The sequence below is a fragment of the Fringilla coelebs genome (genome assembly GCF_963513975.1).
Source record: "Fringilla coelebs genome assembly, chromosome: 20".
Classification (NCBI taxonomy): domain Eukaryota; kingdom Metazoa; phylum Chordata; class Aves; order Passeriformes; family Fringillidae; genus Fringilla; species Fringilla coelebs.
The window spans coordinates 10930034-10950015 of NC_140046.1; the positions used below are offsets into that span (position 1 = coordinate 10930034).

The window sequence follows — 19982 nt, forward strand, 5'->3', positions numbered from 1 at the left end:
TGTGTGGTAATCAAATAAACATCCTTCTTGGGCTCAGCACTGCTCTTCATTGCTTACCAGCTTGGTAATGAAAAGGAGAGGGAAATCCAGTAATTTCTTGATTAGGGACTGATTTGTTGTATCAAACCCTCAGGCCCTGCTGACCCTTGACTCGGGCCAAAGGTAGTGAAGTTCATGAGCATGAGTAAGGGCACAAGCACAGGAGTATTGCACAGGCACCTTGTAAGTCTTTTGTCTCCTCTCCCACCTCTGGCCATTCCTTCAGGGGACTTGGATGGTTGTCTGAGCTGTTCGCACATTGAGGTAGGACCTGAGTCTCTCTAAGAATAATGCATCTGTTATCAGTGAATGTGTTTGTCTGTGACTCACATGTGGGTAAGGTGTGTTTGCTGTTATAACAGCTCTTGAAACTTTATGCAGGTAAATTTAAAAAGCCCCATATCCTGATGGCTGAGCTTCATGCCCAGGAGCCATGGAAGTGGCAATTTTCCCTTGGGCCTCTTGAAACACTGTGCTGTTCTTTTCCAGCCAGCCATTTCCATCTTCTTGCTGGCTAAAATCCACTTCATCTCCCTTCCCCGTCCCTCCTCATCCTCCCATGTCCTTCTAGCAGTGTTCCACATCACTTTCCAGCTCTGCTGTCGCTGTGTTTCAGGCTGCTGGCAGCATCTCCTGTACTTGTGGTAGTGTCCTGTCACTCCTGCTGCTGTCTCTGTGAGTAGAGTGGAATGGTCTTGGGGTAAGAGTGGCTTCTGTTCAGCTGGTAAGCTGGAGAGTTCTGGTAAACTGGGAGGAGCCTTTCTTACAGCAATAAAGACATTCATACAGTATTATTCATGGAGTCACAAAATCACTGAGGTTGAAAAAGACCTCGAAGAGCATCAATTCCAACCTGTGACCAATCCCCACCTTGTCACCCAGCCCAGAGCATTGAGTGCCATTCTTTGGACACCTCCAGGGATAGGAACTCCACCACTTCCCTGGGCAGTCCCTTCCAATACCTGGCATGAAGAAATTCTTACTAGTGTCCAACCTGAACCTCCCTGGACACAACCTGTCGCTGTTTCCTCTTGTCCTGTCATTTGTCTGGGAGAAGAGTCTGATCCCCACCTGGGTCCAGCCTCTTATCAGGTTGAGCTTTGGGGCAGGTTGGGAGAGGAGGATCTGGTGACTGGATTGTCCCAACAGGGCAGTGTCGCTGTCAGGAGCATTCTGCAGTGACTGAGAAGTGCACGTGGTCCATTCCATCCCACCTGTGCACGGTCCCTGGAGGTGTCCCTAGTGCCATCAGCTGGGACACTGCCTATGCTCTGACACCTCTGGGAGATGCACTGTGCAGGTGCAGATCTGGCTTTTAGAGCTGAGACATCTGTGTGCTCCTTCCCACAGGAATCCTGTCTCAGGTGCCCTGTTTCCATCTCCTCATAAATCCAGCAGAGGACCTTGCCCAGTCATTCTTACATCCAGGCTGGTGTTGGCACCAAAGATGGAGTGGGTGGTAGGAGACCACTTCCACTTGTCTTTTGAAGCCTACAAAGGAATACAACCCTTACTTAGCTCAGAGGCTCACTGACAGAATTCCAGCAGGGAAGAGGTGTCTTGAGCCAGACATATCCACAAATCCAGGAATATCCCTATCCTGCCTTAGAAGCTCATGCTGGGTGACAGTGACATGAGAGATGGGTGAAGCCAGCAGGGGGCCGTGGGTGCTCCCATGGATGCATGGACGTGGCGCTACAATGTCCGAGATGCTCTGTGTCGCCAAAGGTGCTATTGTAGTGCCCTGGGCTCCTTCCTCCCCTCACTGCTCCTTTGGCTGTAGCTCATCTTTGAAGGAGATTTTCCACGAGGCATTTCATCCACTCAAGGCTGTGGCACCAGTGGCATGTGGAGAATGGTCCTGGCATGAGCTGTGGTAGGGGAGGCCTTGCTGTCCTGAACAAAATCCTTGCACCCTTTTCCTGGCCCTGCATGTGTGAGCATTCCCTCAAGGTCTTGCATGGGATTCTACCTGCTGGAATACTGGCAAGAGGAGGGGAAGGAGAACTGGTGCTGGGACACAGCCAGAAGTCACAGCACTGTCACACAGATGAGGCAGCAGCTGGCTCTTCTGCTGTTCTGGGCACAGATGCTATCCTGGCTCTCTGGCACCACTGACCACGAATCCCAGCTGTATTCTGGAGTTTGGTTCCTCAATGAAATATTTGTGACAGAAGTCTTCTAGTGGGGAGGTGAGTGTGCAGCCCATGGTGCTGCCTGGTGAGTGCAAAACCCCATGTGTGCTCCAAAATGTGCAGAGCACAGGCCAATCCCGGTGGATAATCCTCTGCAGCCCTGTGACTGCAGCAGGCTGTGACCACAACCAGGCTGATGTCCCCACCTTTGCATTTAGCAGCTCTTCCTGATGTTTTGATCCAGGAATTCTTCATATTTTTAATGAGTTTCTGTAGCTTTAACATATCCCACCTGTAGTAAGCTGAAGAATTCTTGTTCACTTAATCACTTGTACAGAAATCTCTGTTTGAGATGGAGTGAGCAGGACTCCTTGTAACAGTCAAAATGTTGACACACTGCAGCTTTATCTGGTCGATTTTCATTTTTCATTTGTTTTTTACAGTAGTGCCTGTTTGCTTTTTTACTGCTTTGGGTGATTCAACAATGGCTCCCATAAAACTCCCCGCCATGACTCCAAGCTCTTTCCTGTTCATTAAGTGCTCACCTAGAGCTCATCCCTGTGTAAAATACCTGGATATATTTTTTCATATTTGCATTTTTTAATATCTTGTATCACTCCATCACTCGGTAGCATGAGATCCTTTGCTAGACAGTTTTAATATTTACCGACTTGGATTTTTATGTGTCACTGAAGAGTTTGGTCGTTTCACCATCCCTCTCATTTTCCATGTTGTTTGTGTATATATGGACAGCACAGTTTGCCTTGGGACTGTCCTGGTGATCTCCTTGTAAGGGCTGCCCTACTTTCTTCTCTTTTTAGTCCTGATGATCATAGAAGCATGGAATGGTTTGGATTGGAAAGTATCTTAAAGCCCATCTCATCCCACTCCCTGCCATGGGCAGGGACATATCAGGGTGCTCCAAGCCCCATCCAGCCTGGCCTTGGGCACTGCCAGGGATCCAGGGGCAGCCACAGCTGCTCTGGGCACCCTGTGCCAGGGGCTGCCCACCCTCCCAGGGAACAATTCCTAATTCCCAATATCCCATCCAGCCCTGCCCTCTGGCAGTGGGAAACTAATCCCCGTTGTTCTGTTGCTTCAGGCCCATGTCCAGAGTCCTTCTCCCTGGGCAGTACTGCACAATATTCCATCGTCTTCCATACCCTTGACCTTGCAGAAGAACAGGAGAGGAGACACCAGAGTTTGGCATTCATGGAACTCATTTAGTCCCACACTCACCAACTGCTTTGAGGAACCCTGTGGCTCTGTGAACCATCCCTTTCCTTTTCCAAAGCTCTGTTAGTTCTTCACTTCCCTTCATTAACCTGTTTTTTTAACCTTACTTTTCTTTTGGCAGGGAAGTCAGCATTATCAACCTGCCATTCCCTGCATTGCTCTTGACTCCTTCAGATGTGTTTTGGTATTTGCTGCCTGCAGTTCTTCTGGGATTGTAGTCAATGTAGTGAAGAGTTCAGTCCAGGATTTTCTCAAGCCCTTTGGTGAACACTCTCCTGTTCTGTTCTCCTCCTGTCTTTTCCATGTCAATCCTATGGGTTGGTTATACCATTTCTCCTGCCACTTCAGATCAAATTTGGATTCCTCCCCCATGAAGAAAGCGTGGGAAGTGCTCTGAGTTCCCTTACAGAGAAAACTGAAGATTTTCTTTGAGTCCTTTTACAGGCCTTGTCCCTCAGGACTCCTTGGTGAACAGAAAGGAGAACAGAAATGTTTAAAGGTTCCCTGGGGAGAAAAAAAAAATAGCACAAATAATCTCTTTTCCATGGGTATGGTTGGTTCAGTGAGAATTAATATGCTCAGGCTAGAGCAAAAGCGACTCCAGTGAGGCACTGCAGTACACTTTCTGAGGCGGAGGAGAAGGGAGTCCTGCAGTGAGTGAGGAGTCTCCCTTTTTGCAGGTCTTGAAAACAGGTTGAGCAAGTGTCTCAGAGGAATGTTTTAGGTCTGGCTGATCCTGCCTTCAGGCAGCAAAGTGGGCTAGATGACCTCTCAGGGTCACCTTTTCTCCTCCTGTTTTCTACATCAAGTTCCCAAGTGGGAATTGTGCACCTCTCCCTGCCTGATTCCCCAGGACCTTTCCCCATGTTTCTGCCACTCAGTGCAACCTCTGATTCATGCTGGTGTGAACTTCAGTATTTTAGGAGTGGTACTCTGGACAGAAAAGAGATGCCATAAGGTAAGGAAACAAGAAACCAAAAAGGTGCTATCAAGACGATAGGGATGAGGAGGAGCTCTGTGTCTTCTCCGAAGATGTGACAGGTGGGATGTGGTGACAGAGACAGATGGAGTGACAAAGCCAGGGGTCACAGGTTGACAGTGTCTTACCAGGGCCAGGGTGTGGACAGAGCTGCAGGGCTGAATCACCTAAGAGTGGGTCCAAACCCTGCCAGCTGATCCCAGCCCACCACTGGGATCCTGGGAGCACAGAGGCAGGCAGGGATTGTCCTGGGAGAAGGATCTGGCAGAACAGCAATGTGTCTTCCACCAGGGAGCCCTAGCTGGAACAGCATAATAACCTCAGCGGCCCCTCTGCCGACTGGGAGCCCCTGGAAGCGGGCAGTGCTGGAACAGGAGTGTGGTGGGATTTAGGCAAAATGCATGAAACCTCTTTGATTTCGGGTATGAACATACCCCCTCCCTCCAGCAATGGGATTTTATTGTCTCCTAGATCAGATAAGGGTTTGTAAGGAGCTGTTGCCCCTTACAGGCTGTGGCAGTCAGTGCTGCAGAGGTGCCCAGCCCAGCAGAGAGGGGGATGCCATGCCTGGGAGCCCATCTGCAGCCACAGATCCAGGAGGGAGCAAGGGATCCTGACTCTGCAGCTGCAGCCATGCATGGGGCACGAGTCCTGTGCACTGAGAAATCTCATCATTGTTTTTGCACATCATCCTCAGATGATTTTTCGAGTCCGCTCTTGTCTTGTGAGCCCAGTGTGCAGCCAGGATCCCTCACTCATAATACCAGGGCCGGGGCAGTGGGAATGACAAGAAATGCTGTAGGAGGATGTAGTAAGAGCCATGTCTTGCTGCTGTGCTGCTGCTGGAGTTGACTGTACAGCAACAAACAGGAGAAGGAGCTGAGGGGAGGAGTGGGAAGAGGTCTTTAGAGCAGATGAGTGGCATGTGTTGCTGTGGCAGATGGTGCCTGTGTCCCCACTCCGGGAATGCCCCTGAGCTGCCCCTGGGCATTGCAGGGTGCTGAGAAGGCTCTTGGGCTCAGCCTCCAGCCTGATCATGTCTGTGAGGGACCCAGCACAGAATAATGAGGGTCCACTACTCTGCCTCAGCTCCATGGACAGCTGTCCATGTGGGAAGGGTATCAGGTGCAGGTACCAGCAGGTCTTCTCCAGATTTATCATCTGAGTCTTACACCAGAGCAGCTGCCAGCATTTCCATATGCTCCCCATGCACATTTGGAGGTGCAGCAGCGTGGCTCATTGCTCATATTCCTGGTGTTCATCATTAATCGTGGAATTGCCTGGGTTGGAACAGACCTTAAAGCTCATCTTGTTCCACGCCCTGCCATGGGCAGGGACACCTTCCACTGTGCCAGGTTGCTCCAAGCCCCATCCAGCCTGGCCCTGGACACTTTGGGATCCAGGGGCAGCCGCAGCTTCTCTGAGCACCCTGTGCCAGGCCCCCTCCTCCTAATGCTGGGATCAGGCCCAGCAATCCCAGTCACAGAGAGGCTGCTCCGAGCCCAGCACACAGGACTGTCACTGCCCCGTGAGTGTCACAGCCAGGGTCGGACACAGCTCCAAGGTCCTTCCCAGCTCCCCCAGGCTCCTGGGGAAGGCTCCAGTGGGATCCCTCTGAGCTGTTGGAGCTATCCCGAGACACACTCTGCATTTCCTGTTTCTTGTTTTTCTGTGGCTGTGACAGGCACATATTAACCCAAAGCCACGATGACATTGTAAGCCCAGCTCCCAGCCAGGCATGCAGGGCACAAAGTGATGCCGTGCTGGGTGAATCCAGCAGGATCACGAGCACTTGGAGGCCATGTCAGTGTTGGTCAAGGCTGCACCTGTCAGTGCTCTGAGAGAGCAGGGGCTTTTTGGGGCTCCAAGCCATAACAGATCTGATTGCTTCCCTGAAAACCTGCATTTATAGAGTTTGTGGTGCTTGGCTTGGTGCAGTAGCACTCTATCTGATGTCCTGTAGTCTGAAGTCTAAGTTGTAGCATCCCAGAAAAGTTTGGGTTGGAAGGGACCATAAAGATTATCCAGTTGTCCCCACTGTTGTGGGCAGGGACGCCTTCTATTAGACCAGTGTTTTGACAAAAGGATACGAACTTTTACTTTAAAATAGTTCAAATTTCACTGAAATCCTTTGCTTTTACTTTGGTTTTAAGCAGCTCCAGAAATGATTAGGAGTTGGATACAAACTCACAGCCACAGACGTTTGCACTAGGCATTAGAATAAATTGGTCTCCATGCTATCATCATAGGATTTGATAATTTTAACTTACTTTCATAGCTTTGTTAGACCTGTTCTTGTTTTGATGCCCAAGACTTGGTGCTGCCAAAAGCAGCTCTGTGGCTTTGTGGTGCCTCCCAACCCTGCAGTGCTGGGCTCTTGTGAATGTGGGATTGGTGCTGAGTTGTATCACTGTACAGGCAGCAAAAAGCCTCCCCGTGACTAGCAGCAGCATTCCTGGCACTTTTCTAATGCATATAACCCTGGGATTGAAGGGATTGTCTGCCAGCCACCTTCCTGGGAAGCTCAGTGCCGGGGGTGGATTCAGTGGGGCTCAGCTGGAGGCCACAGAACTGTGGTCTCCAGCTCCAGAGTCCAGCCAGGCTCTGGAGGGTGGTTGGAGTGGCTGGGGTGACACCCAGCTTGGGCAATGAGTGTTCTTTTGTGTCATTCAAAGCTTCACTGGCTTGGGCAGGGCCATGGGATGTAACAGTGTTAAGGTGACACCCAGCAACAGGGGGTCCTGCATCTCTGGGCAGATCCAGAGGGTTTGCAGGGTGGGCTTGGGGCCCCTTTGCAGTGCTGAGCCCCAGGATCTGAATTTCCCCTCGCTTTTGTCCTGCAGTCCCACCCACTATCCCTGTGCAACACCAGCGAGGATGAACACACGGAATCGGGATTTATCACCATCGTCAAGCTGGAACAGCCGGACCGGGATCCCAACCCCTGCCTGTCCCTGGCCAACAAGGTAAGTGCAAAAATGCCTGAAATGGCATCAGCCTGGGAAGTGAAACCTGTGCTGCAGCCATGAAACGGGGAGGAGAAGGCAGCAAGGAAAGAGCTGTTGGGAAGTAGAGAAAAGGACAAGGACAGAGCAGGGTCCTTGGCAGAAGGGGTCCTTTGGGAGAGATGCTGTGCCAGCCGTCCCAAACACCCATCCGTTGACCTTTTGGACTGCCTGACTTCGTAAAAGGTGTGGAGTTCTCCCTAGCCTGGCACCTCTGGGATGGTCAGACCTTACCCAACATCCCACGCTCTTTGCTGCCCAGTAGCCTGGTGCCTCTCCTGTTTTACAGCCTCACTTTGCTTCCTGGTCTGTGTGATTTGTGTTTCTCTGTGTTCTCTGGCCTGTGGGAAAACACGGACACAGAAAACATCTTCCGTGGCTCTGTTTCCAAAAATAATGCTGCAGTACTTCACTGGATGAGGCACGGGAAGAGTCAGTGCTGAGCAGTGAGATAAATGCAGACCAGCTGAACTAGTGGTGGGTCATGACTTGTTAGCAGTTCATGCCCTGGGAGATCTCAGAGGTCTTTGGATCAGGCATCTCAGTGAAACAGCACTTCCTGTGCCAAAAGCTGAGGTCAGTGGTCCAATTCTCTGGCAATAAGGAAGTCAGGTAGGAACAAGGGTCATTTTAAGCCTTAAAATCTTTGTGATTCTGATTAAGTTGCATGGATAAGGATGACATTGGCTTTTTCTTTTGATTGTCTCTCTACCAAATGTTGGGCTATTTTCATGCTTGTGCAAGTGTTGTACAAGCATGAAAATCCCCTTGTTCAGCTCCTCTTGGCTTTACCTGGATTGCCTTCAGGTGATTTCACCCTGTTGCCTTCCTGCTGGTGGTGACGTAGTGGGGATGGGGACAGGGTCCTTCTCCATGTTCCCTACAGATCAGCTAAAGAAGGCAGGCAAAACTTGTACCCAGCATTTGCTCCTGCACAACAGGGTTTTTTCATGGAGGCTGTGGCATCAAAGGTAAGGAAAGGGATGTGATGCCATGGTGAATTTGCCATCCTAGGGCTGGTTCCCCCTGGCTGCCCAGGCAGACAGGCAGCAGTACCTATCCCTTCCTGGGTTGCCTGGCCCAAATTTGGCATGTTGCTGCTCTGGAGCTGGTGCCAGATGTTGGCATGAGCCAGTGTGATAGAGTTGGCAACCTGCTGTCAGTTCCCCCACCCCTGGAAAATGGCCTGGGCCCACGTGGGCAGCTTGTGACAGACACAGGGAAAAGGGCTGGGGAGGTGCCTCCAGCTCTGCCATGTCCATCCTGATGTGAGGGTCACATGATGGTGGTGCCAGGATGCCCCAGGATGTTTGAGCAGTGCAGCTGCTGTGGAGGATCATGAACAAGAGGACAAAGCTGCTGCAAAGGCTCATCTTCCATTTCAGAACGTTAAAAGGTTTCAAAACTTAGGCCATAGTGGATGGAGCTTGGAGCAATCTGCTCTAGTGGAAGGGGGCTGTAACAGGGGGTGGAATGAGATGAGCTTTAAGATCCCTTGCAGCCCAAACCACTTGGGGATTCTGGGATTCAGTTTCGCTAGTTTTGTCCTTCATCTTTGAGGCTCTGATCACAGCACTGGAAGTACCAGTGTGTTACCGAGTCCAAGGATCAGCTGAGGAAGGTTGGCACGGGGGGAACAAGACATGGTGCACTGCTGCACTCTGCTCATCCACCTGGATCCCTTCTCCAGGACTCCTAAACCCCCCAAAGCTAACAAACTCTTAGTTCACCTAGTACACTGAGTTCACTGACCATCAGTCATCACTACCACTCTGTTACCAGAGCCAGATCCAGCACTGGATTTTGATATCCAGCAGTTGCAGTCCTGTAGGTGTTCCTACTCTAAAATCTCACCAAGGGAGGCTCACAGTTCTTCTCCCATAAACAGGAGTGCTTTAGCCATGAAATAGAGCCCATGCTCCTTAAGATGGCGACATCCCTGGGCCCTGCCTTGTATCATGGATCCTCCATCCCCTGCAATTCCTCCCTGTCTGCTTCTCCAACCTCCTGAAGCCTCTGCCAAGCTCCCTCCCTCTAACATCGTACAGATCAGAGAATCACAAAATGGTTGGGACTGGAAGGGAACCTTAAAAGATCATTGCATCCTGAGCTGCTGCCATGGGCAGGGATGCTGAGGTCTCTTCTTCAAAATCCCAGGACCACACTCCTCCTCTGGAGCAGGGGTGTAGCTGTGGGATTTGGCTGGTGCTGTGTGGAGCTGGAGCCTTGTTTTCCTGGCAAGTGTGTCTTGGGGCAGAGCTTTGCATGTGGAATTGCAGGGCTGTATCAATGATGATAAAAATAGCCATGTGCAGAGTGTTATCACAACCTCTGTTTCAGCTGTCACCCAGCCAAGCCCTGCACATGGACTGCCCTGGCCAGCCCAGCACGAGGAGAACTCCACCAGTCACCTGAGGCACTTCCCTGCTTCCTAAATTCTGTCACTCCTTCAGCTTCCAAAGCTAAAACCAACAGGGAAAGCATTAGAGGAGAGGAAGGCATGGGAAGGACCTCTGGAATCAATTCAAAGTGATTTATTGTTCTTTCTGATCATAAGCTGTAAATTTTTTGGAGGGCTTTTTTTTTTTTTTCTGAGTGAAGCAGTGATTGCAAGCCTGGTTGTCAGACTGCTGAGACCTCCAAAATCATCCTGTAAATACCTATTTGCACCAGAAGTGTTTCGGTCCTAAAAGAGGGAGCTCAGCTGTGCCATGTGGCTGAAGAGATACAGTGCAAACACAGCTAACACTGAGAAAACTACTGTATCAAGCAAATTGTGAAAGGCTTGAACAGAATAACAGAATATCTTGAGTTGGAAAGAAACCCCAAGGATCATCCAGTCCAGGCCCTGGCCCTTCACAGACACCCAACAATCCCATCCTGGGCATCCCTGGAGCTCTGGCAGCCTCAAGGCCGTGCCCAATCCCTGGGGAGCCTGGGCAGTGCCCAGCACCCTCTGGGGGAAGAACTTTTCCCTGATCTCCCCCCTAAACCTCCCTGGCACAGTTCCTGCCATTCCCTGGGCCCTGTCCCTGATCACCAGAAGTTGTATCTTTTGCAAGGAGTCAGAAAGATGTTGGAAAAAGCCACTTGTCCAGTCTCAGTTGTTCATTGCCCCATAGTCAGTGTCTTTAGCAGGATAAAATCATTGTAGAGCTGTTTGTTTTTCATCAAAGCCTGACTGTCGGATGGAATTCACTCCCTCAAAGTTCTCTTCCCCTGAAAGTGCTGGCAAACACTGGGGTTCTTTCAATCCTAGGCAGGACCCCATTCTCTGATCCCTGTCCTGAGCCTTGATCCCGCTTTTCCAGCTTCCCTAAGAGAGTTAAATCCCATCAGCCGTTCAGAGCCTCCACCTCTGCCTGTTCTCGAGCATGTGCAGCTCTTTTCGCATCCCTGTACTCAGCGCCAGCCCGCGGTGCTCCTTGCCGAGGTGACCCGGGAGCGGGTGAGGTGTGTGTGCCCCCGGCCGTGCCGGGAATGCCGCCTCTGGGAGCGGGCAGAGCCCCGCGGCCCCAGCCGGCTTTGGCAATGCTGCTCCCGTTTGCTCGGGATCAGAGGGCTCCGCCTGAGCTGCCCAGCCCGGCCCAGCTCCCCTTGCATCTCCCGGGGCCGCCTCTGCCTGCCCGGAGCGCTGCAGGGGCTGCCTGGGAGAGGGGGGTGACCCGAGCTCCTGGCTGGTTACCTCACCGGGGTGGCATGTGTGCTCGGCTGGGTGGGTCTCTGAGCTGTCCCTTCCCTCTGGGAAAGCCACCGAACTGCTAAACCCAGAGCAGACCGGGCTCCACCTGAGCTTCTCCCCGATGAGCAGGGGCAGCCAGCAGAGCGTGAGTGGGAGTCAGGCCCTGCGACAGCCCCGGTGCTGCCAGGTGACAGGGCACCTGTGGGAGCTTCTGCTGTGCGTGGAGGTCAGCAGGGCTAACAGGGGCTCCACATCCCTCCCCAGCAAACCCAGCTCTGAAACAAGGGAACAGCTGGCACGCGGACGGCTGGGGAATGGTTAGATTTGTGTTTTGCTGTGACTGCAACACCATCAAGTAGTTCACCCTCACAACTTTAGGAAGAAACCACCCGTGAGCTGCTGGGCTCTGGCAAGTGTAGGCACTGCAGCCCAAAACAAGTCAGGAACCGAGGTAGGAGCGGTTTCCTCAGTCCAAACAGGTGCTTCTTTCTCCTGGGAAGAGCCCAGGAGGCAGACATGGATCCAATGGCAGGTGTGGACACAGGGTACAGTACAAAATGTCCACTGAAACTTCTGTTGTTTTGGACAGGCAAAGCTGGCAGGGGAGCGTGGAGCCCGTGCGATCCTCTTTGACATCACCGATGATGAAAGTGCTGCTGATCAGGTACAGACCCCAGTGATACCCTCAGCTAAAACACAGTGCTCTTGTCCCATCCCAAAATGTGCTCAGGGCAGGACCCCCTAGCCACCCATGGGAGGCCCCAGGATGCTGCTGGTGTTGGGTGTTGGCTCTTAACCCACACAGACACTTTCCATGGCACATCCATGCTCTTAAAAGACATTGTCTGGTCAATCAAACTTTTCTGCAAGGAGCTGGATGTTTCCTCTTGGGAAGTCATAAATTTCCCCATCCCACATAGTCCAGACAGTCGAGTGTACCTCAGGAAAGGTAATTTCTCAAGTTTCCAAGCCATCCTGTCTGTTGGTGCAGGTTTAACCTTGGTTAGGAAAGGTCCCTTTCCCCAGCATTGTTGTCATCTCTGGAAGGGAATCAATTCCCTATCCAGATAATCCAGGGATATGAAAAACATCCAGTTTTAGGTAGGGAACAGACAGGGGAGCTGGTGCCTGACCTCATCCAAGCTCTGGGCTGACTGCTTGCTGGATCCATCCCTCGTGGCTCTTTCATGCACTTACATCTTCATTTCTGGTGGCAGAGAAGCACAGCAACAAATGCAGGTCCATGAGGTGATGCCGAGGTTGCTCAGATCCCAGTCTCTGATCCCTACTCCAAGCCTTGGCTCCCACTTTTCCAGCTTTCCCATTTGGTACACAAAAGCCAAGAGCATCAATCCTATCAACAACTGAGAGCCTTTGGCCTTGCCTCCATGGTCGTCTTGACCATCTGCACCTCCATTCACATCTCCATCCCTGTCCGACCTTTGGATTCCCCCAGGGTGTGGGAAGGGGTTACTGGGTCTGATGGCCACCCTGATCCAGGTCAGCCTGGAGGAGAGCAGGCTCGGACACTGGCTGAGCCAGCCTGTGCCATGCTACCTGGGCCACAGTGGAAAACTGCCAGTGTGACAAGCAGAACAAGCAGAATATCCTTAGGGAGGAGGAGAACTGGATGGGTCCAGAGCAGAGGAAGCATTTCTGTGGTGAAGGCAGCACTTGGCCATTTCTGTGGTGAAGGCAGCACTTGGCAGTGCTGTTGGCACTTTCATAGGGAAGAAGAGGGATCAAGAGCTTTTGCACAGGGGCTTGAAAGGAGCTCAGGAGACACCAAGAAATGGCTGGTTATGCATGAGGAGTCACCACCAGGGAAAATTAAGAAATCTGTGCTGGAAAATTGATAAAAGAGAAACTTCCATCTGATTAATCATCGAGGGATAAGTGTAAACTTGGGGGAGCAGTCAGTCTGTGAAGAGTTGCAAGAAGCATAATGAGGAATGGACTTGCCTGGGGGACCGGGATTGTCCTTGTTTCAGGCTGTTCTGGATCAGTCCTCACTGTGTTTCTTTCTTTGCAGCTGAGGAAGCCCAGAGGCCTGAGCCAGCCCGTGGTCCTAATCAGGGGCCATGATGCTGAGCTCCTCATGGGCGTCGTGAACAAGAACAGAGAGGCCCACGTGAAGATAGAGGTCAAGGAGCCACCAGCTTGGGTGAGAGACACATGATTCCCACTGCCTCCTGTATCCTCCCTCCTGACCTGCTAGGCTTTCCCAGAGAGGCTGAGTTTTCTTCCTCAGGGATGGAGACCACAGCCTGTGGCAGGAGTTGTCTTTAGCATTCAGACCTGCTGCAAGTAAAGGCTCAAAAGCACTTTCAGCTTACTTAATTTCTTTTGTTTTAACATCATGAATGAGGCAAAGGGATTCTCTGTCTCTTCAAGTAAAATCAAGCCTTGATTTTCTCATTTTGTGCTGCCTTAGACCATGGTCTCAAGGGAACTGAGATGCTGTGAGACAGAGATATTCTATTCTTGTATGGATGTCCAAAAAAGACCAAACAGTTTTTAATTTTACCTGTAAAGAACAAAGATGAGGAGCTTGGCCAAGGATGATCTTTCCCAAGACTGATGGTCCAGAAAAGACGGAGATTCCCCTAGCCTCTAACTCCCACCAAGAGTAATTTCCACACAAGAGTCATTTCTGTCCTGTTTTATCCAACAGCCAGACTACGATGTGTGGATTCTTCTCACAGTGGTCAGCACCGTGGTCGTCATCATTTTGATTTTTGTTGTCCGCACAAAGTGCCAGCTGAACAGGACTCAGGTAGGGATCTCATGGAGCAGTCGTGTCTGAGCAAACAGAAATACAGCAAAAGCAGGAACAGACACCTTTTGGGAGGGGAAATGGGCAGATAGTGATAGGACAGGGAGGGCAGTTTTAAACTAAGAGGAGAGATTTAGATTAGATGTGGGAAGAAATTCTTCCCTGTGAGGGTGAGGAGGCCGTGGCACAGGCTGCCCAGAGAAGCTGGGGCTGCCCCTGGATCCCTGGAAGTGTCCAGGGCCAGCTTGGACGGACGGGGCTTGGAGCAACCTGGGACAGTGGAAGATGTCCCTGCCATGGCAGGAGAGTGGAATAAGATGAGCTTTAAGGTCCCATCTAATCAAAGCCATTCCTTGATTCTATGATTGTATGATTTAGTATTCTTAATAGAAATTAACAAATGAAATAATCATCTTCCAAGAGTCAGATGTATTTCCATATTTGAGACTATCCCATTTGTCCCATAGAGAGAGAGTCCTTTGGGGGATCAAAAATTCAGCGCTGCTGAGTGATTGGAATATCTAGGGCCAGATGTCTCCTGCTGGTGACAAAGCCTACTCTGGCTGAATCAGCTTAGACAGAAAGTCACCTCTGCAGATAGGTATCGTCCCCAAATTTCTGACAATGCCATTCAGAATATGGGAGGGCAGAGTAAGGCTGAGCCTCTCCTCAAGCCCCGTCTGTCTCTGCAGGACTCGGTGCAGCAGCAGACCCTGCAGGCCATCGGGCAGCTGGCCACACGCCGCTACCAGCCCCGGGCGCGGCCGGCCCCGCGCTGGGACTCGGCCAGCAGCTGCAGCTCTGCCCCGGTCTGTGCCATCTGCCTCGAGGAGTTCAGCGAGGGCCAGGTAGGTTTGGGCAGGACTGCTGCACTCATGGCTCTGGCTTCCCAGGTTGGGGGGGGGTTGGCAGTGGGAGCTGAGAATGGCAGGAGCTGGAGGCCTGTGAGATGCTTCCTTCTGAACTCCTGAGTGCTGGAAAGGGATTGCATCCATGGAGGTGTGCCAACCCCTGGGCTACAAAGCCTCTGCTGAAGTCATGTCTCCATGCAGGTCTCCAGCTGTAGCTGTGGGGTAAAATGGCCATGTTGAAACAGGGTAAAATTGGGTTTGCTGCTCCAGAGCACCCAGCCTAAAATCTCCCTATTCCCAAGGGCTTGCACTACTCTGGATGTTCAGAGAGCAGGACCGGAGGTGCTCCACAGCCTCCTCCGTGCACAGCTGGGCTGCAGATCCCTCACTGTTAAGACGTCTGTCCGTCCTTCAAGGTTCACTTCAATCAAGAAGGACCCATCTGGGTCTTGGAACATGGTTCTCCTTGATCATCCTCCTCCTCTCCACTTTTTTCTAGGAGCTGCGGATCATCTCGTGCTCCCACGAATTCCATCGGGAGTGTGTTGACCCTTGGCTGCAGCGACACCACACGTGTCCACTTTGCATGTTCAATATTCTTGGTAGGGCTCAGACACAGCATTTCCTGGCTGAGGACAGGGTTGGGTGCAGGATTGTGCCCAGGAGCTCCAGTTACTCTTGGGAGATGGATCAGCAGGTCCTCGTGTCCCTGTGCAGAGTGGACAGGGGACTGTGTGCATGGAGGGGAGTCCCTTGCCTGTGAGCCCACCAGGGTACAGCGAGGTGCTGGGCTTGGGCTGGACCTGCACCAAGAGGAGGGATCCCAGTCCTGAGACCTGTGGGGAAGGGAAGGTGGGATCTGGGAGTCACAGCAGCAGGGAGAGTGTGCAGGACCATCAGGGTGGTTTGGTGGTGGCAGCGAGGAGTGGCAGAGTACGGGTGGGACGTGGAGCCACGGTGGGAGGGCAGTGGAGCATCAGTGCCAGGGTTGCTGCAGCTGAGCTATGGGACCTGTGCTGGATACTTCCTTCTGGGCTGTGGGATGTGTGCTGTATACTCGCTTCTTTCTCCACAGCCAGAGATTCGGGGGACCAGGCCATGGCTGCCAGCTCCAGGCTGGTCCCTCAGGACATGGAACCAGGGCGGCGACTCCACCTTTTCCGCCAGCATCCAGGACATGCCCTTTACCACCTCCCGCAAGCATATCCTCAGAGGAACCTCAGGAGCTTTCCCCCAGAGTCAGCCCATGGCAACCCCTTCTTCCACTCTCCAGAGCTCTCCCAGCTGGATTTTGGCACCATCCACTACATGCCCTACCGACCAGCCACCTCCCTGCTGGCCTGTGGCCACATGGCCCCACTGGCCCCAGGCTTGCTGGGGCAGCAGCACCCTAACCCCTCTACATGTGGGCAGGCGCTTGCACCCCACAGGACATGTCCCCTTCAGCCTCAGCCCCCCTGTGTGGCACCCAAGGCAGTCGTGGCACAGAAGCAGCACCGTGTGCCCACCCTGCGCCGAGGGCTTGGCCACCAGTACAACAGCAGTGGCTCTGGGGAGAGCTATCTCACGGAGCACAGCGGGTACCTGGCCGACGGGCCGGGCAGTGACTCCAGCTCGGGGCCCTGCCACGGCTCCTCCAGTGACTCCATGTTGAACTGCACGGACGTCAGCCTGCAGGGCATCCATGGCAGCTGCTCCACGTTCCGCAGCTCTCTCAGCAGCGACTATGATCCCTTTGTGTACTGCAGCTCCGAGGGCCCCACCACGGACCACGGTCAGGAGCAGCTGCGGCTGCCCAGGGAGAGGCGGCCCCGGTCCTTGGACCTGATGGTGCCCCAGGGGGCTGCTCCGGCCAAGCCCCAGGTGCTCAGCCACGTCCACTACCACCACCACCAGCACCACCACTACAGGCAGGACGCGGAGTGTCCCCCTGGGCGAGCCGGGCAGGGGCCCGGGCCACGCAAATCCCGGTATTCCGGGGCCAAGGTTGCCTTCCACAGTGCTCGGACACAAAAGAGAACTGAGAAAAGCCATCACTCTCAGCAGCCTCTGGAAAGCAGTGCCATGGTGCAGGAGGAAGCTCCAGCAGGCCAGCCAGCCTGTCCCCAGGAAGGCCAGGAGCCCCCTCACGCCCCCTCCATTTCTCCAAACAGACCGGACTTCAGTGTAGATGCCAACAGACAGTTGGGAGCTGTCCCCCTGTCCCCCAGACACAGCTTACAGAGCAGGCATCACCGAAGGAAAAGAAAGTGTCCCCTGGAGCTCGACCCCGCTCTCCTGCCCAAGGACTCAGGCGAGCCCGGAGCCTGCGACACTCACCTTCCTCCCAGCCATCCCTCTGGCTCCCGCTGCTCTCCCGAAGCCCAGCCCCTGATCCCAAGCGCTCCCCTGCCCAGCGGCTCCCGGCCGCTCTGGAAGTGTTTAGTGCCACAGTCCAGCTCTGAGCTGAGGAAGCAGGAGGAGGGGTTGTCAGGACGGGAGAGAAACCACTCAGTTCCTGCGGATTTCTCAGGGACGTGCACCCCCAGACACAGTCTGAGCGTCCGCCTTCACTGCCCGTCTCAGCAGGGTGGTCAGGGTAAGTCTGGTCTTCACCTCCGCTGGCAGCGAGCAGGTGGATGAGGAGGGGGTTTCTGAAGGAACTCCAACTGCCAGGAACACCTGGTACCTTCCGGATGGGTTTTCCTACAGGAGCACTGAGTGCAGGAGCATTCTGGGACTCACCTGTGAGGGTGCTGGCCTGAATGATGAGCAAGTGTGTTGAAGAGTGCACCAAACTCTTAAATACCACAACTGAGAAATAATTTATGAGAAATGGCTAATTTTAATTAAACATCTCCAGCAGCTGGAATATCTCCCAAAGGAAGGGGTGGGACCACATTTTTCAGTGTCCTTGCACCAGTCTTGGGTGTCTTACTGGCAGAGTCGTTATCATTAAGGCTTCTTGAGCTCCAGTTGTTTTAGCCAAGCCCAGCTAACTGGAATCAGTGAGAAAGGAAGTGTGTGTGGCCTGGGGTAGTAGAACAGACTAATTGAGTTGCTCGATTTGCACATCCCTCATTTCTCACCTGCCTCTGTTGCGTGGGAGTTGCTTTTTAGACTCTTTTGGAAATCAGATGTAATTAAAGTTTGGCCTTGTGCCTAACTGCTGCGCTCTCTCACAAAGAGAGGGAAAATGCCTTTGAGATGAGTGTCTTTGAAAGAACCTGAGTTTAGCTCCCAGGTCTTGCTCTCTCAGGTCGTCTGAAGGCAGCAACCTGCAAGTCAGCAGGGACAGGTGCTGGCTGGGAGCGGAGCCTGGCTCTCTTCCTCGCCCTGCCACTGACTCATTGCAGGTCCTCGGGCAAATCCTTTTGATTTAGGTACCAAACACAGATCTGGCTGTCTAATTTCTGTTATAACACTGGCCTTAAACTTGTGACTCACTGTGCCCATTGTGCCACAGAGATAATAACTTCCTCCCAGTTCTTGTCTATCCAGCCCCACCCCACGCCCAGGCTCCTGGTGCTGCGGAGGCAGTGGGGCAGGGGAGGCTGGATGGGCATGGTCCTGGCTCCCTGCAGCCTTCTGGCCTCCCAGACTCCCAGGAAAAGATATTTTTCCCACATGCAGAAGTGCCTGACACTGCAGGTAGGTGATAGGGAGGTTCTTCCAAGGCCTGGAGGGATGCTGGTGTTTGGAGAGATAAAGAGGCATCAGGGCAGAGATGTCTCTGGGTGCAGGGAGCTCTGAGTGCTGATGCCCTCCAAGGGTACCCCACATGGAGGGGCTCAGGGCTGGCTGCTCAGGGCTTGCTTTGAGGTCCCAAATGAACCTGGGAGGGCTTCAAGAGCAGGAGTCTGTGCACCTAACACAGGGTGCTGGGCATCGAGAGGTCTGTGCTGGGATGCTTCTGTGTCCTTGGAATGGTCCCAGTGGCCCCAGTCGGTGCCACCTCCTGATGAGCCTCTGACCCCCCACCCCAGAGCCAGTGCCAGCCGCTTTGCCAAGCACTCCAAGCCTTCATTCCCTCTTCACTCCCCATTCCAGCAGGTAGAAAGACCAATGTATCTGAAAGTGCTGTGAATCTATGTCTGCTTACTGCAGTAGCTTCTGTGGATGCTTTCAGGACCACCCAGAGAGTCAGAATTCCCTTGCAAGATTGAGAGACTACACAGATTCAGGATTTAACTTTATTAAGAGCAGAGGACAGAGCACAGAGCTTGTGCAGGGCTTATGCAGAAACGCCACCAAGCTGAAAATGTTGGTTGACATAACACAACCTCTGAATTATAATCACATTGGTTCTTTATCTTGAGAAAGGTATAAATCAATAGAGAAGTAAAAAAGAGCAAAGAACAATCTCAGTAGACAGTCCCATGCAAGCAGGACACAAAGCACAGACAAGGAGACCAAGGAAAAATGCATCTCTGCCTCTAGATAAATGGCATAAGGCTAAAAATATAAGTGGATGAATTAGAAAGCCCAGCTTTAAATTAAGGTTTTGACATAAACTTCTCAGAAACCCAGTTTGAAAGGAAAGCAAACAGTGGGACCCTGTAATTCCTAGATGAAATTACAGAGAGGGAAGCATGTGTCTCTTCTGGTGGCATGGGAGAGACACTGCACTAAGAAGAGTGTGAAGTCCAGTGATGAGTGACACAAAAATCCCCAGTTGCCCCCGAGTAGAAGGAGGGTGGCATTAGGGTTATAACACTGTGTCAGCACAGGCTGCAAAGAGGAGCCTGCACAGACAGGAGAGTCTTACAAGAATATTGCTAAAATAAGCAGTCAGAAGATGCTTTTGGGCACAGGGATCATGCACAGCCCCAGAAAAGGGCTGGTCAAGCATCAGGGCAGAGAGGGCACTTGGAAACTGCTGTTCCAAAGCCAAGGTGTGGCTGGAGAACAAAATCAGAACAGAGCTGGATGCCAAGTGAAGTACAGAGCTGTGGAGACACAGGCCAGGGAATATTGCTATGAACAGCTTGTGTAAAGCAGACTATTAATGCAAACTTTTTCAGCTGCATTGGAAGGGAGAAGACTGCCTGGGGTTCTTCAGATCTAGGGAGTGACAGAAGTCTGAAGGATGTTCAGGGGCTGTAAGTGCAGAACAGAAGAGCAAACTGCCTTTATTGCATTAGTGATCACCAGGGGAGTGCTCGGGGAGGTTCTCACCTGGCACAGCTCCATTCAGGGCAGGGGGGGCAGAATCCCTCATGAATCAAATCACCAGTTTGAGCACTTCTGAAATACAGTGGAGAGTAACAAATTGCCTGGGGTACAGATTACCCACTGGG

At 52.4% G+C, this 19982-nt stretch overlaps 1 protein-coding gene across 1 annotated transcript in view; it reads left to right on the forward strand.

Annotated features, from left to right (window-relative positions):
• Positions 1–19982, forward strand: part of RNF43 (ring finger protein 43) — a 56413-nt gene that overhangs the window by 32945 nt on the left and 3486 nt on the right. The window contains exons 2-8 of the mRNA XM_084218939.1: positions 7233–7355; positions 11666–11740; positions 13109–13240; positions 13751–13852; positions 14545–14700; positions 15203–15305; positions 15779–17281. Coding sequence (XP_084075065.1) covers positions 7233–7355; positions 11666–11740; positions 13109–13240; positions 13751–13852; positions 14545–14700; positions 15203–15305; positions 15779–17281 — 2194 coding nt within the window. The remainder of the gene's footprint in view (positions 1–7232; positions 7356–11665; positions 11741–13108; positions 13241–13750; positions 13853–14544; positions 14701–15202; positions 15306–15778; positions 17282–19982) is intronic.